This window comes from Molothrus ater, chromosome 24, assembly GCF_012460135.2.
Source record: "Molothrus ater isolate BHLD 08-10-18 breed brown headed cowbird chromosome 24, BPBGC_Mater_1.1, whole genome shotgun sequence".
NCBI classification, from domain to species: domain Eukaryota; kingdom Metazoa; phylum Chordata; class Aves; order Passeriformes; family Icteridae; genus Molothrus; species Molothrus ater.
The window spans coordinates 438,024-454,673 of NC_050501.2; the positions used below are offsets into that span (position 1 = coordinate 438,024).

At 52.1% G+C, this 16,650-nt stretch overlaps 1 protein-coding gene across 3 annotated transcripts; it reads right to left on the bottom strand.

The window, feature by feature from the left end:
* Positions 1–500: 500 nt before the first annotated feature.
* Positions 501–10,728, bottom strand: MECR (mitochondrial trans-2-enoyl-CoA reductase). Of its 3 annotated transcripts, none has more exons than XM_036397207.1 (10): positions 10,397–10,728; positions 9,038–9,135; positions 8,735–8,866; positions 7,137–7,280; positions 6,951–7,053; positions 6,637–6,739; positions 6,155–6,228; positions 5,689–5,749; positions 5,166–5,238; positions 501–1,974 (listed from the first exon to the last, which is right to left on the bottom strand). In XM_036397207.1, exons 1-10 carry the CDS (start codon positions 10,645–10,647, stop codon positions 1,871–1,873), a joined length of 1,143 nt encoding a protein of 380 aa, XP_036253100.1. In that variant the 5' UTR covers positions 10,648–10,728; the 3' UTR covers positions 501–1,870. The 3 variants fall into 3 exon arrangements, with proteins under 3 accessions (XP_036253100.1, XP_036253099.1, XP_036253097.1); XM_036397206.1 differs by having other exon boundaries at positions 1,880–2,124; XM_036397204.1 differs by lacking the exon at positions 501–1,974 and adding an exon at positions 3,540–4,358.
* Between the last annotated feature and the right edge of the window lie 5,922 nt (positions 10,729–16,650).

Genomic DNA, 16,650 nt, shown 5'->3' on the forward strand with positions numbered 1-16,650 from the left:
TCCCATGGGGGTCCCGTTCCCTATGGAGAGGATGGATCGATCCCCCCTTTCCCACATGCAGGGCGCTAATGAGGGTGCCGAGGTGCTTATGGGGTCCTCTCCTTGGCAGGGGCCTGAGGATTGCCCTACTCCTAAAATGCTGGATCCTGATGGGACCCCAAAGGCAGGCAGGGATGGGGGTCGCCTATCCCCACACTCGGGGTGCCCAGGCGTCCCCCCATGGCATTCCCCATCCGTGAGCAGACTTGGCTTTTTCTCATTCCCTCTGGTGAGCAACAACATTCCTCTTGCTGAACTCTAAACGTCAGTTTTGGGGAATTATTTTTATCCTTTTGGTTAAGATGTCAGATGCCTAAATCACACCAAATCCCAGCAAAGGCTCTTGGAACATTCCAACATTAGTAGCCACCCCCCTGAAAAACCCCACAATCACCTCCAAAATGATTAATATTGTGTAGGTGCAACACCAGCAGCTGGATTTCCAGCCATGATCTTGCTCATTTGACAAGGAGAATTAAATTTATTTATTTATTCCTTTGTGCTCTGGTATAGGAGTGAGAGGTCGGAACATTTTGTGAAAGAGTTCTCTAAAGCATGTTGGGTTTTATCGCTGAGCCCAATAAACAATGGGGGATAAAAGCTCTGCACTAATTTTTCTGGTTTATGCCATGCTTAATAGTGCTCGTAACGATTTCTTGGTTCTTTTTTTGCTTTTTTTTTCCCCACTTTATCCATTGATCAGGAAGCACTGAGGCACAGGATGGGGCTCTGCTTCTAATGCTGGAATGGGGAAGGAAAATACAAAATCTTGAGGGATTTATTAGGGATGGAGGAGCAGAAGGGAGATGCTGGTGCAGTCTATCCTGGGACACACCTGCTCTCTGCTAAGGGAGGTCTCTGTGAGGGGTTTTAGGGGGGATGAAATGGCTTTGACACATCCATTTAGTGGCCAGCGTGGCAGTGGGATTTAATTTCAGAGAGTTCTGCTCTTCCAAGTGCACATGCAGTTGTACATTGCTCCCTCCAATCCTGAGCAACATTCCTGCCCTGCTCTTCTCCTTTTCTGGGGAACCAGAAAATCCCCCAAATGAAGGTACACCTTCCTGGGCTGTCCCCCACGCAGTGCACAGGAATGACACTGCCAGCTCCCAGTGAGGAGTGACCTCCCAGGGCCCCCAGGCCTTTGGTAGATCCAGAGAGGCCCTGCCATAACCCCACCAACTCATCCAGGACTCCAGGATGAATCCCAGAAGAGCCTTCAGCTGTCACAACCAGTCCCTCACAATTCCTCTACCCATGCACAATTCCACACAATTCTGTGGTCCTCCCACTCAGAGCATGTTGGGAACTGGGCACAAGGTGGGAGAACCCCAGTGAGGTCCCTGGGCTGGGTTCTGAAGGTTCTGAGGCAAAGAAAGTTTGAGGAACCCAACCCAAGGGAGGTTATTTCCATTGCAAGATGTGTTTGAGGAACATTTCCCCTATAGCTCATCCTATGGAGCAGCATGGAGAGCCTGCTGGGATCCAAGAACATCACCCAGGACCAGGGACAGTCACAGCAGAAGCAGCCCTGTGGACACTACACACCTGGGTCATTCCAGAGGCATTCCCTATAGGCATTTCTGCATGGGGGAGAAGGTCCCAAATGAAAAACCTGAGGTGTGGGGCAATGCTGTCCCTTTCCCCATCCCTCCCTGGGTACTGCTCCCAGGGGCACTGGGACACAGCACCGCGCTGGCCGGACATTCCACATGGAAATACAGCTGGATTCAGCTCTGGGCTCAAACAGATCTCTGGGAAATCAGGGTTTGGGAGTTATTTCTGCATCTCCCACCTCCTGCTGCCAGGAGACAGGTGTCACGCTGTGATGTCACTGGGATGGAACACAGACGGGAGAACTTGCCAGGCAGCTGGAGCCACAGGATTCCATCCTGCTGACTGTCAGGACCAAGAAGCTGGTTGGAGGCAGCCGAGCTGTGGAAAAATAAGTCTAAATGGAGCTATCTTCACAGGAGACATCCTGTGCTTCTGTCCTGGAGGATCCAGCTTGGTGGGTGGCTTCAGTTTCTCCTGACCGTCCCAGAGATGATATGGGACCATCTTGGGATGCTGCTGTGGGACCCCCTGCAGACAAAAACGCCCTTGAAGGTTGGCCTGATGAATCCTGGGACCACAACATGAAATTTTTCTCCTTAGAGATCTCTGCTAGCACCAAACCTTTGACTGACTCTTTCCTCAAGAAGCTCTGGGAGATCCTGAGCAGCCAGAGTTTTGAGTCGATCTGGTGGGGCAACGATGGGAACTGCATTGTGATTGGAGAAAAGCTCTTCAGGAAGGAAGTGCTGGGCAGGAGGGGGCCCCAGAAGGTCTTTGAAACTGAGTCCATGAGAAGCTTCCTTCTCCAGCTCATGTTCCATGGCTTTCGCAGAATGGAAGGGGATTCTCCCCTGCTGACCTCCATGGAGGAACTCAGAGCAGTAGCAGCAGCTGGGTCTGCACTGGGAAAGGTACTCAGAGTTTCCTTGGGACACTCACAGGGAGGTTCAAGTTCAGCTAAAATGAGCCTTGACAAGGCTGGAGACTGGATGGAGCAACAGCTTTGTTTTGTCTTGGGGTCAGTTACTCTGGACACGCTGAGGGGCCTGAAAACTAGCGGGCTTTGGGTTTCTTCAGCAGTTTTCTGGCTTTTGAAAACCCTACACTTCTCTGCTCCTAAATGCTCAAAACATGAGGGTGGATGTGACTTAACAAAGCTCTGTCCTAACACTTTACTCAGCCAAAGCCAGTCCTTTAAACACCCATTTGTCCTTTCCAGCCAGCTCCTGGCTCTCTCTCAGATTTCTTCCTCCTCCTTGCAGCAAACAACTCCTTTCCTTTGCCTTTTGCAGCTGCTGTTCTACTCCAACCCCTTTTTCACGAGGGATGACCTGCCCTGTGTCCGCAGGGCTCTGCAGGGTGCTGGTGAAAGCACAAACCCCATGGCTGTGCCCCCCCCGGGCACTGGGATCCTGGCAAATCTCCCAAGGAAAAGGTGGGATGCTCAGCCGGCACCAGGAGCGGAGGAGGAGGAGGATGAGGACACCCAGACATGTCCGAGCAGCGGCTGCACGGTGCCCGAGGCACGGGCAGGCACAGCCCCCCAGGCCGGCACAGCCCCCCGGGAGGGCACTGCCGGGCCCTCCCCACACAAGCGGCCCTGCAGACACGGCCCCGCCCGCGCCCTGCAGGCCGCTCCTGCTCGGCCCCACGGCGCCCCTCCTGCCCCACACGGGCCCCGCACGCTCGCACTGCCCACACTCTGCTCTGGGCAGCCAAACCCAGGGGCTGCGCAGGAGCCCGGGGCTGAGCCGCCGCCCCCCTCCCGTCCGTGGTTTGGGATGGCCATGCTGGGGCCGGCGGCTGGCTGCACTCCGGCCCGCGGCCACTGCCCCACCTGCACCTGCACAGCCAGCGCTGCCGGGCCTCGGCACGGCTGGACTGGGAAGAGCAGGGGCCACAGGGAGCTTGTGGGGTCATAGAGTAGAAGAGCAGCACAGGAGGAAGCAAGAACACGTTGTTGGTTGTTCTCAATAATAAATCTTTTCACGTTGCTCTGCAGTGTCACAGTCACTGTCCCACACCCGGACTGGAGGGCCTTCAGGGACACTGAGGGTCTGGCTCCAGCCCTCGATGGCCAGAGGCTCCGGCCCTTGCAGCGCGTTTGGCCAAACCCAGCCAGGGGTGACCCAGGGCTCCTCCAGGAGCTGCAGCAGCACCTAGGGCCACTCCAACCACAGCACCCCTTGTCATTTGGGGCAGTCCATGCCCCTTCCTCCTCCTACTCGGAGCTGGCCCAGAGGCAGCAGGGCTGCAGGGAGATAACTTGGGCTTCCCTGCCCATCCCACATTCCAGCTGGGATAACTACAGCCCTGCCAGCCCCAAAAGCACATCTGACAGGGAACTGCTGCTCTTTTCACACCCCGAGCTGAGCGAGCCATCATTTGGGATCCCAAACTGCCCCCAGCCACAGTGAGATGCAGCCTCCCTCCTGCAGCACTTCCACACAAAGCTGCGGAGGCTTTTAAAGCTTTCAGTGGGCATCCAAAATGTGAAAAACAAAGGAAAAAAAGAAATTGAATGGATCTGGAGGGTCTTTTCCCCCCTCAAGTCTGTGGACAACCATTTGAACAGGACAGGGCTCCAGGAGCTGCAGGTCAGAGGAGGAGGATCTGCTTGGAGGACATGAAGGGCTTCATGGAGGCCTCCAGCGCTGCCCTGTAGTCCTGAAGCGGGACCTCTGTGCAGGCCGGTGCTGTCAGCTGGCCCCTGTGGATGAGCTGGCACAGGGCGTCCATCATTGCAGCCATGCTCTCCTGGTCTGCACGGGAAGGAGGGAGCTCTCACTGCGCCATGCAGGGCCATCAACCACCCCTGGGAACATCCACCCGAGGCTATATGGGGTCCCTGAGTGTGACGTGCCCCAGCTCAGGCATGTGGGCTGAAGGAAGAGTCCCTGGCATGGTCCCTGCCTGAGGCCAGCACCAGTGTCTCAGCACCCTGGTGATGCCTTATGTTTTAGCTTTTTTTCTTATTTTCCAGATTCTGTACTGCATTAGTTTGTAACTCTGAACTTCATATAAAGTGTCAGCAAGTTCTCCTCACAGTTCAGTCAGAACAATCCTTTTCCAGCCCCAGAACCAAGGACACCACTGCAGCTTCAGGCCCAGAAAGTGCAAACAACAGCAAACTGAGGAGAGCAAACTGGGAGGATGGGACTGTAATTGGACAATTAACCCCAATATGGAAACAGACCAAAACTTAAAGAAGTGTGAAAACTTGTGACCCACGGTCCATCTTGGGTGTACCCTGGGCCAGGCTCTTGTACTGCCCAAGGTGTGTCCTTTGAAGGAAGCCTTTTAATAAATCCATACTTTATTCCTTTAACGCTGTCCAGCCTCTGTTCTACACAGCCTCTAAAGGCATCACTGGGACAAGAGAGATGGCTCTGTGAGTGGGAGTGAGGATGGTGCTGGGTGCGGTTTGTTCCCACTCCCATGCCTGGCAGGGGACAGACCCTCAGCCCCCCCAGCTCAGGTCCCTCGGCCCCCCCAGCTCAGATCTCTCAGCCCCCCTGAGGGGGGGTTCCTCAGTCCCCCTGGCTCAGGTCCCTCAGCCCCTTACTCACCCTGCGCATGGTCCTTCCGCCACTGCGTCATCCAGAACCCGCGGAGCCGCACGTCCCGGAAGATGAAGGCACTCTGTGGAATGTGTGACACCTGTATGTCCTCCTGGTACCCAGTGACACTCCTATGCCCCCTTGTGCATCCAGTGACTCCCATGTCCCCTTACACAGGCAGTGACACGTGTGTGTCCCCTCCCAGTGTGTGACAGTGGTGGAAAGTGGCAGTAAGGCCTGTTGTTAGAGCTCCCAGTTGTGAGCCAGGGATGTGGAGAGGTGACTCCAAGGTGTGGAGTCAGGGCAGGTTTGATGCTCAGCACCTGCAGGATCATTTCCCCCCTGGACTTTTTTGGCAGCCCAAACCCTCGATATAAAAAGCCAAGAGCCCAGCAATGGGACGCAGCTTATCCTGTGATGGACCCCATAAGGCAAATTAAAAAGGCTGGAGGGTCTCAATCTGCACCTGGGGAGAGCCACAGGGGATGGGGACATGCAATGGAGAACAGGAGACTAAAGAGGGAGTACTCACCACAGGCACCATCACAGGCTGCTTTGCCATCCCCCCATAGGTGACCATGGTCCCCTTGGGCCTGGAGTAAGAAAAGGGGTATTGGGTTAGGTGGTCCCAAAAGTGCAGCTCTGAGTTGCCACCTCCTCCTCTGTCATCCCCAACCCCCCTGGGGCTGTCCTTGCACCCAGGGCTCCCCAGTTACCCCTCAGATCCCACTTTCCAAGCTCTCCTCTTGCTTCTGTGCACCATTAGCTGAATTTGCAGCTCGGCACACCAGTTACACCTGGCCAGGACCTGGGGAACCTTCACAACTGGACCCCAACCACCCCCAGCAGCGTGAGACTTCAAATCGCTGTTGTTACCCCAAAACCACTTTTCCATTCATCTTTCCTCTCCAAAAGTTCAACAGACTCCAGAGCAGGACCCTCTATTGCCAGTTTCTGTCCCCAAGCTTGTGCCCAAGCCACCATCCAGCCAAACTTACTGCAGATGCCGCAGCATCTCTGTGGTGCTTTTGCCTCCAACACAGTTCAGGGCGAGCCGGGGCCTCGGGATGCTCTGCAAGGGTTTATGACAAAGGTTCCCAAATTTTATGGCTTCTTTAGGGGATGGGACCATGGTTTTTGATAAAGCATCTGCATTAACCTCAACATTTACCTGAGGGCTGCTGAGAGTAGTAGAGCTAAAATCCATCAGAATCATGGAACAGCTGGGGTTGGAAGGGACTCATTCCAATCCCCTGCCATGTGCAGAAGACACCTTCAGCTAGGTGTCTTCAAGCCCAATCTGATTGGAACCAAAATCTGTGATCTTTCCCTTGTGGCAGCAGCAAAATCCCTCCACTACCAGGGCTAAATCCTTATCTAGAGAGAAATTTGTCCTTCCCACCATCCCTGCATTTCCCCACAGTGCTGAACAGCAGCAACAGCCCTGGACCATCTCTCAGTGGGATCAGCATTGAGGTACCTTAAATATATCTTTCATCTCTGGCTTTCTCAGCATCTCCTCTGTGATGACATGGTCAGCGCCCAGGGCCATCAGCCTCTCCACCAGTTTTGCGAGATCAGGTCTGGGGGGGGGAAAAGGAGATAAAAAAAGAGGACTAGATGAGCCAGGAAGCAGAGTTCTCCCTTCTCCTTCCTTCTGCTCCAGCGTTGCATGGGGACAACAGGGAAGAGGCTGGAGAACAACTTAGAGGAGGAAATGGGAGAAAATCCTGGGTTGGATGGGCAGGATGATCAGATCCAGCTCCCAGACTCGCTCCTCCCCAGAGGACCCACCTGTCCCTCACCACATTGATGGTCTTGATGCCAGAGGCCCTGGCAATCTGGATGATGGCCTGGCCCACCCCGCTGTTGGCGGCGTTCTGGATGACGGAGTCACCTGGATGTGAACAAACCCAGATTCCCACTGCAGAGGCAGCCGGGAAATCCGTGTGGAATTGCTCCCTTATGGCAGGGCCATACCAGGCGCCAGGCTCTCGAAGTCAGCCAGCAGACGGAACGCCGTGCAGGGGTTGACGCTCAGGGTGGCAGCACAGAGCATCGGGATGTCACTGGGCACCTTCAGCAGCATCTCCTCAGGGAACACTCCATGTGTCCGCCATGTCCCTGGGAACAGCAGCACCATGGGCACAGCCACAGCAGGGGGGGAAAGCAAAGGAAAACCATCAGCTCGCACTGTAGCCTTGGCACCGCAGCATCAGGTGCTGGGAACCAGCTACACCCTGGAGAGAGAATTATGGAATGGCTTCCCATATGGGTAGAGTCAAAATGCTCCAAGAGGCAAGGAATAGATTCCTCGCTGCCTGCCAAGATTTATCACCCAGCAAAGCCTAATCATTTCCCAGAGGGATAATGGGACTGGGGCTCCCTGAGTATGTGTGCAGAGATAATGGAAATACTCTCCATCCTATGGATGAGCCCATATATTCCAAGCCAATTTAGTCAGCTTTACTCCCTCTACGCTTGTATCTGATTTAACCCTCTATCATCTATTTACAGTGGTTTTATGCTTAAAAATACCCCATTAGGCTCTTAACTCTATCGTTTTCCTTCTCTCATTTAGCAGAAAGTCTTTTAAGAGGAAATAGGCAAAGAACAAGCTGTGACACTAAACCACAACCAGCAAATATCAGGCCATTGGCATTTTGGAGGAGCATAGGAGACATTTGTTGGGAAATAAATTCCCACACTTTCCCAGCAGAGCATTATTAAAGAGAAAACTATAGTGAGAGGCCACCGTGACCTTGCCCGTGTGAAATATTTTATCCCAGGTCTTTAGGGAAGCTCTAAGCTGATGGGACAAAATGTGGTTGTTTCCCGAGAAACACAGATTGCTGCAATGCTTTATAATAGCACAGACATCCCATAAAGGGTCTATGCTACAGAAAAGAAAATTATTGCTAAATTTAAGTTTGGCATAAGGAATGGCATTGCCACTGCTCCTATTCCAGGTGTTCTAGGGTGCATGGTAAGTCCTGTGTACAGAAGCCCCTTCCCTAGGGACCCCCATCCTTCTTGAGAACGTTCCTGTGTCTGTGGAGGATAAGCAGCATCACTTGCTAGGGCTGGGCAGCAGAAACTGAGCTTGCTTTTAAAAAATACATTAAAAATAAAATAAAAACAAATTAATTAATTTAAAATAAAAACATGTGGTGAAAATAAACCAAGACATAAACAGGTAAGAAATAACCCCATCTCAATCATCCCCACTGTCTCATTATGATTGGTCTCACATTGGTTCCAACTCCTGCTTCCCTCGCCCAGCATTCCCTAATGGAGTTTTGTTCCCCATTTTGAGTCCCATCCCATCAGGTGTAATTGCTGTAAGTGCAGGGGTTCATGGCTCTACCCACACCCTGCAAAGATGGTGCTTTGGAGAGCTGTGCTTTTGCTCTGGAACCCCCGAAATCTCCACAGCAGCTCACACAGCAGCTGACCATGGGTTTGCTTTCTGGGCAATCCTGGGGACCCCCCATGGGCTCCAGCACCCCAAAAATCTCCTGGGAAGATGCTTTGTGGGGGGGGTGAGCAAGGACCCAGCAGTGCCGAGGTGAACTCACCGAGTCCGGCGTCTGCAGGGATGACCCAGTCCCCAGGTTTCAGAGCCTTCACACGGCGCCCAACCTCCAGCACCTCCCCGACACCTTCGTTCCCCCCCACGGCTGGCAGCGGCGACAGGAGGGGGTAGGTTCCTGAAGGGAAGCTGGAGGTGAGCTGGAGACCCCCTCATACCCAATCCCCACACCAGGAGCCATCTCTGAACCCTCTGAGACAGGAGTTGGGTTTGAAGATCCTCATGGGTCCCTTCCAACTCGGAGCATCCTGCAAGAACCGATGTGCAAAGTATTAACCCAACACACTACCTTGGATCATGTTGATGTCGGCAGGATTGATGGGGGCTGCCAACATCTTGACGTGGACATCGCAGTCCCCCAGCTTGGGCACTTCCAGGTCCTTCAGTCTGAACAGGGAGACACAAAGGAGAAGGGCATTAACACCAGTTTGCTGATGTCTTCTGTGCTGTGGCTGAAGCTGGAGGGTGCCTGTATCACCTACACACCTCACCTAAATTAACAGCACCGTATGCCTCATCCTATGAAAACAATCAGATTTCTGTTAGACAGAAGGACAGATTTTTGAAGAAGGCTGCTAAAAGCCAACCGCCCAAAACAATCCCGTGTCACCAAGCTCAGAGACGCTCACTAAACTTAACAAACTCAGCAGGTTGTGTAAAAAAGCTGCGGTTTTGGCTGGGGATTTTACGGCTCATCCTGCCCCGCTCAAGCATTATGGGAAACTGGGGTATTTCTGGAAATCTGTGAAAAAGGAGAAGCCACAAAGCACAAAGTAAGACCAGTCTTGCACAAGCAATGGGGTAGTAACAGCAAATCTCAGGAAGCAGCAGTGTTGACAAGCACCATTGCACAACTAAATGATCATTTGGTAGAGCAACAGTCCTCCAAAAAAAACCAGGGGGTTAGTGTCTGGATGCACCTGGATAATGTATCAGCATGAACTGAGCTGGATCAAGAGGGGCAGCAAGAGCTCAAAGTCTCCTTCCTTGAAAAAAAAGGCTTAAACTCCACTAAATGACAATTTCCCCTTTCCAGGATTTTTGATGCTGAGCATCAGCAGTTGTCCCAAAAAATGCTTATGATGCTGCTTTGGTCCCTAAATTGGGATCTCAAAGGGAAGACCCATCAGTGGGATGCAACCCAGGGTCAAGTTGGGGCACAGCGATGCTGAGGCTAGGACCTCCCTGTCATACCCTATATGATGCAAGAATAGGTTTTTTGAGAAAAACACGAGGTTTAAGGCCAATTGACAGAGCAGCAGCAGGAGGGTGGGGGATATGAAGGCATCACCCCCAGCATCCACCTGTGAGACCATAGCACCACGAAAACATTGGGGCATCCTAGGGTCCTCCAGTCCCCTGCGTGTTCAGGGGTCCCATAGGGAGCTGCAACCCATCCCCACCCTCTACACCTGGGATGGGCAACTCCTGACCCCCTGCACTGCACCCCCAAAGCAGCCCTGCAGCACCCCAAAGCCAGCACCCCCACTCCTCTTTGCACCCCTGCAGCTCCAGCTCTCTGCCCAGCTGTGCCCGCCTGCCCCCGCCTTGGCCCTACGCCTGCACCCCCTCCCTGCAATGCCCCCCCACATTCACACCCACCCCATTCCTGCACCCCCTGCAATGCACCCCCGTGTCCCCCTCTTACTGCACGACGTCTGCGGCCTCCCCGTGCCGCTCATACAGCAGCCCGAGCGGAGGGGCCCCCGCCGTGGCCGACCGTGCCCGCACCGGGGGGGTCCGAACCAGGGAGGTCAGCACTCGGAGGGTTCGTGCCGGCGGGGTCAGCACTCGGAGGGTCTGTACCGGCGGGGTCAGCACTTGTGGGGTCCGTGCCGGCGGGGTCAGCACTCGGAGGGTCCGCGCCCCGCGCAGCACCCGCACTGCCGCTCGCTGCATTCGGCTGAACTCGTCGTCTCCGCTCGGCTGAACTCGGCACTTCTCGGCGCTCTCCGGCTGAGCCCGGCGCTGCCGCCGGTGACTCTCGGGTTGGCGCCGCCCCCGGCCGGCCCCGCCCCCGCGCCTTAAGGCGGCCCGGCCGCTCGTGCGCCCAGGGGGCGGGGCCTTCGTGGGGCCGCCCCGCGCCCTCCCCGGGCTCGCTTCCCGCTGGTTTGTCCCCAAAACGCTCTGAAGTTATTGACTGTGCCCGCCTCTGCGCAGGCAAGCATCGTTGATGGGCATAGGAGCATCTCGGTCCGAGTGGTCACTGGATCATGGAATCATTTAGATCGGAAAATACCTCCAGGATCGTCGTTGTGAGACAGCCCTGGATCCCTGGCAGTGCCCAAGGCCAGCCTGGACATTGGGGCTGGGAGCACCTGGGACAGTGGAAGGTGTCCCTGCCATGGCAGGGGTAGAATGGGATGAGCTTTAAGGTCTCTTCCCACCCAAACTATTCCATGGTTCTGTGATTTGGGGGAGAAAAGCCCCTTTTCTCTGCTTTACTACCCAGTGCCTTCCAGCTGCCCTGTCTGGGATAGACACGCTCCTGGCAGGGAGAGCTGCAGGGACGTGTTCTTCAGATGATTATTTAAAACAACAGATGCCTGACACAAGTGGTGAGGAAAAAAATCCCGACAGTTATTTAATTCAATGTTTTGTATAATTATCTTGAAGGAAAGGTCTCATTTACTCTTCCAATTATAACTGACTAGATCAGAGGGGGAAAAGAGAAGCAGAGCCTCCTGCTTTCCTGATAGACCTGTCACAGAGAATTGCTTTGCAAAGGATTGATATCCAAGGGAGGAGTTGCTTGGTTCAGCCCCACAGATTCCTCCTGGATCCTCACAGATCATCCCAAGACTGGCCCCATTCTGGTGATCCAGCACAGACAGATACTGATGGGTACTAAAACAAGGCCAGGTGCTCAGGGCAGGATCTTTTCTGTCTCAGGTGACTCAGCCCTAAGACTGTCATGATCCTAAATAGAAGATTTAGTCAAGCTGCTTGATATGTTCACATAATTTTTTAACAAAAAAGGAAAGCAACATATTCTTTGGGGTGTGAATTCAGATTCAAGATGAAGGAAGAGTTCAGGTTTGGAAAAAATTCTCTTCCAAAGTGCTGGTGACAGGTTTTCTGCCTTTTCTAGGTTATGATTTGCTTTTGGGGGTGCCTTGGAAGGCTCAGGGGTGTTCCTACCAGAGCCTCTGTGATAGCACAGGGAAGAGAGACTAAAAAGAACTTTTCTCACCGACTTCTTTAGTTTATAAGGAGCCTTAAGGTCACTTGTAGGTGGATGTAAAAGTCTCCCATGTGATGGCACTGCAAGGACAGCAGAGTCAGAGGAAAAAACAGCCTTTTCCCACCTGGTTGGTTTGGGATCCTGGGCACATCCAGGTCCTGGCAGCACCTCCACCTCCAGACAGGAAGGGGCCTCCCCAGCTGCCTCCAGCATGGCTGGACATTTCAATCATTTAATCATTTTAATCTAACCACAGCAATAAAATAATGGGATTTTAATAACCTCAAAACCTACAGCTTTCCAAGGACGCCAGGAATGCCTCAGATATTTTGTTTTGGGGGATGCACGAGCAATCCATGGTGTAGAATGCTGGTCGTGTCCGTGCTCTGCCCCGCATGGCAAAGGGTTAATCACTAATTACAGAAGCCAAATGAGAGGCCTCTCCATCCCCTTGCAAACGTGTGCACCCGCAAATCAGAGCTGGCAGACGATTTATGATTATTTTGTTAATGTTTCTCCTGTAACAAGCACAATTTCCGGGTGATTAATGACTACTTCATATCCTGGAATTGCACTTTTTTATAGGAGCATTGCATGAAAATCCACTTTGCACTTGAGGGTTTAGGAGTGGGTGGGCAGAGGAGGAAGAGGAGATGATTCCCCAGCACCTGGCAGGGGGAAGGAGTGCTGTCCTCTGCTCCCCTCTGCTTTAACCCCTGTTATTGTTAACGAGCTCTGATTTATCACAATATCATGATTTACAGCCATCAATTAATTGGAGTTGCTTACACTTGGGCATGGCTGGAAAGCAAAAGTGCTGATGATAAGTTGGATTTGTTCCTGCAAGCATGAGGGGATGCAGGGTGGGAACAAGCACCTTTGTGACACCAGGGTGGCATTTGCTGGGATTTCATCCCTAAATCCTGTTGAGGACAGAGATTTTATCTCCTGGTTTAGGAGGAGTTGAGCCCAGCAGGTTCAGCCTGACTCCAGGAACCTCGTGTGGACTGTTCTGCCTCCAGCTCTCCCAGTGCTTAATAAAGTTAATGTGGAATTATTAATTAACTGCTTATAAGACTGACACCCCTTTTAATTAAAGGGAATAATAATTTATTGCCTTTTTCCTTTTTGGTGGAGAAATGGAAGGTGTGTCGGCTTTGTTTAGGAAAAAATAAGAAAGCTGAGTCTGGAGAGATTTCTGGGAAGGGTTTCTGAGGGGATTTTGATGTTGCATCTCCGTGCCTGTTGCAGGGCAGCTAGATGTGGTCCAAGCCCTGTTGGATCCCCTGGACATCAGGTCAGGAGGCTGGGATGGGATTTTAGGGCTGGGATGCACCAAAAGGACAAGGCTTGCAAACAAGCTGCAAAAGATCTTCCTTGTGCAGGCAGAGAAGGGGATGCTCAGAATCCCCCATGGGGGAAGGCGGCAGAGGGGCTGCCCGGCGGCCCTCGAGCACTGAGCTCCTTCTCCCTCTTCCAATCACTGCAGCCACCATCCTGCTCCTGTGTCCATTGCAGGCTCCTGGGGCCAGTCCCTCCCCACCTCCTGCATTTTGTAATGCTTAAGAACAGCTCAGTTGGTTATTTTCCCATTTTGAGCCTCATTCCCCCCAAACCCAGCACTGCTGGTAGAGCCCCATTGCTCTGACATCAATTGCTTTTTGTTAGACATGCCTGAATCTTTGAATGGAAAACACATTGTCCTTAAAGATCTGCTTTACATAATCCTTGGTTTATCCCTGAATCCCTCATTTAACATCTCTGATGGAGCTGGACAATCCCATAAACTATTGAATTCTTCACCTCAAAACGTGTGCCTGATGCTCCCAGGTCTATATGGGGATGGATGAGGGCAGTGGGATGGGATGCCCACAGAGGTTTATTTTTTTAAGCACACTGGTGGCTGTTTTTTGCCTCTCTGATTTTTTATTAATCCCCCTTTAAGTTGTTTTATTGTCAGATAATGAAGAAAAAATGTCTGGGAAGAAACATGACGCTCGGTGGCGAATGGAGAATTGATGAGTTCTGATCCTCTGCCAAGGAGATGAACAAGGAGGATTCAGCTCCAGCCGTAAATAAGGAAGGAGAGGGAGATGCTGAGAGGATCCAGCTGTGCTGGGACATCGTCCTTGCTTGCTCCTTGCTTTTTCCATCACAGCTTTTTCCTGTGCTGCCAATATTCAGGTTGTGCAGTGGAGCTCTTCCATCCCTGGACTTTCAGGGTGATTGATGCAAAAATCAGGCATTTTTCCAGCTTGGGACAGTGCAGGAACTGGTCTCGGAGGTTGGTGTTTGGGAGGTGACTCAGAAGTGAGGTGTGATGTCCACAGGGCATCATCCAGCTGGATGAGGAAGAGCACAGCCGGGGTGGGGAGGGGAGACGCTGCTTTTGGGGAGATGCTTCTTTTGGGCCCCATGTTGCCACAATGGCACCTAGAGGCATCATCCCAAGTGACCTGGCAGGGAAGATCTGTTGGAACAGCTTGAAAAGTTGCCCAGGTGAAGAAAGGCACCAAATTGGTGTCTCTTATCCTTTTAAAACTGCATTTTAACTTCTCATTTTCCTTCTGTTGTCTGTAGACCTGAAATTTCCCCGTCATTGCAGGAAATTGTTAGTATGAACAGTTATTTGGGAAAAGAACTGATGGATGTCTGGGTTCTGTCCATTCCTGAGTCAGTTGGTTTTATTTGTTCCCATGAAATGCCCGATGAACTCTTTTTGTCACAAACTGCCGAGCGCATCCTTTCCCCAATGGGGTTTGAAAAGGCACCAAAGCAGAGCTGCTGATGCTCAGAGGAGGGCAAACAAGAGAGAGGAGAGCTGACACTTCCCCTGCACGTAAAACTGAACAAAATAAACCCAAACAAGATATAAAACCAAATTTAAAATTATAATAAATAAACGTTGGATATAATACTGTTCCCTCCTTTCCTTGCTGTTGGATTTTAAAAGGAGTTGGTTGCACAGCCAGCTCTGTGCTCAGGCTCCAGCCTGTCAGCACTGAGACATGATTATGAGAAATTTGAGCAATAGCCAAACCTCAGGTCTGAAAATAAATGACATTTGTGATTTTGGATGTGATCAGAGACACAAAATGCCTCAGCTGATTTACATCCCCCCAAAGAAAACCTCCATCCTGAGGCAATACCGAAGGAGCAGCACAAAGAGCTTTGGTATAGAACTGGCTGGGTCCAATGCCTTGGTTCTGGTCGGTTTTTAATCAAGGTCATTTTCTTGCGAGGTTAGGGATGGGCAAATCCAAGCAGCTGGAATGGCAGCTGGGCTGGGTGAATTGCTGAGCAGGTGGACAGACGGATGGTGCATGGTACTGGGGTGTATTTTGGGGTTAAATGTAGTCTGCGAAAATTCCAGGAGCATTTATGATGCTCCCAGACAGTTCCAAAAGCAGGGAAGGGACTGGAATGGACACTTGTGTCCCCAGTAATGTGATTTTTAACTGTTTATGTGACAATTCCAGGGTAGGGACCACAAGGTAATGCAGAGCTATTCCTTTATTTCTACCCCACACTCACTCCTTTTATTCCAGGAATAAAAAAAAAGAGACAAAAATGACTTGAAGGAAGATAAATAAGCCCACAACAAGGTGACATGGAGGAAACATTTGGGCTTTTCCTGCATGGGTGGCCAGGAAGCAGCTGTGGCTCCAGGTGCTGTGGGTGCAGCCCCAGGAGCATCACAGTGTGCCCAGAGGTGACACTGGTGGTGCCGGTGTCCGCATGTCTGTCACACTCCAGAGAGGACAGAAATGGGAGGGTTTAGGAGGGTAACAGAGGGGGAACAAGCAGAGTCCTAGTAAGTGCTGGGATTTAAAATTCTGCAGTGGAGCTGCTGCCTTGGGCTGTTCCTCACCAGCCCAGGAGGGAGGCCCTGAGGGTTTGCATCCCTCTAAGGAAGTCCTGTGAAACCCCACTGGGGGAGTTGGTGGCACAGGGAGGTCAGGGCTGGCCAGGGCAGTGGTGGCCTGCAGGGCTCACCCAGAGCTCCTGGCTAGCTCCAGAGCATCTCCCACAGGGGCTGGGATGCTGCTGTGGGCAGGGGCTGCAGGGGATGCTGCTGTGGGCTGGGCTGGATGTTCCACCTGCACATCTGGGGACATTGCATGGAGTCTTGGGAAATGCAGGGACAGCTTGAGACATCTCTTTCTGAGATGAAAAGCAAAGTTTCTCCTTGGAATTAGTACCTGGGGTGAGAAGACAGCAGTTTGCTGGATGTAAGTGGTCCAAGGGTTCAGCCAGATGTGGGACATTGATGAGATTGTGCCACTGAGCAGTCAAAAAATTTTGGAGCAGCATCCGGGTGAGGATTTAGCTCTCTCTGTGTGTTGGCACTGATCCTTGGGCTTCCCAATTCCCCATGGAGAAACCCCTGTGCCCTTTGAGCCCAAACCAAGAGGTGGCTTGGTGAAGGGTTGGATCTTAAATAACATCTTCGAACACCTTGTAACATCTTCTAACATTTTCCTAGCTATTTCCCCTGGGAACTCTTGTTCATTTGTTGCATTGAACAGGAATAGGGAGTTTTATTTGGATGAAGGCACAGAAGTTATTTCATCCTTTCAGGCTGTGATAACTCATCTAATAGCCCTATTACATCCGGCCATGGCACCGCGGCGGGCGTCTGACCACTTGGGGCTGGACAGACAGGGAGGAGAACAGCAGGATGAGATAATCTATTTTGTCTGTTAAGAAAGAAAAAG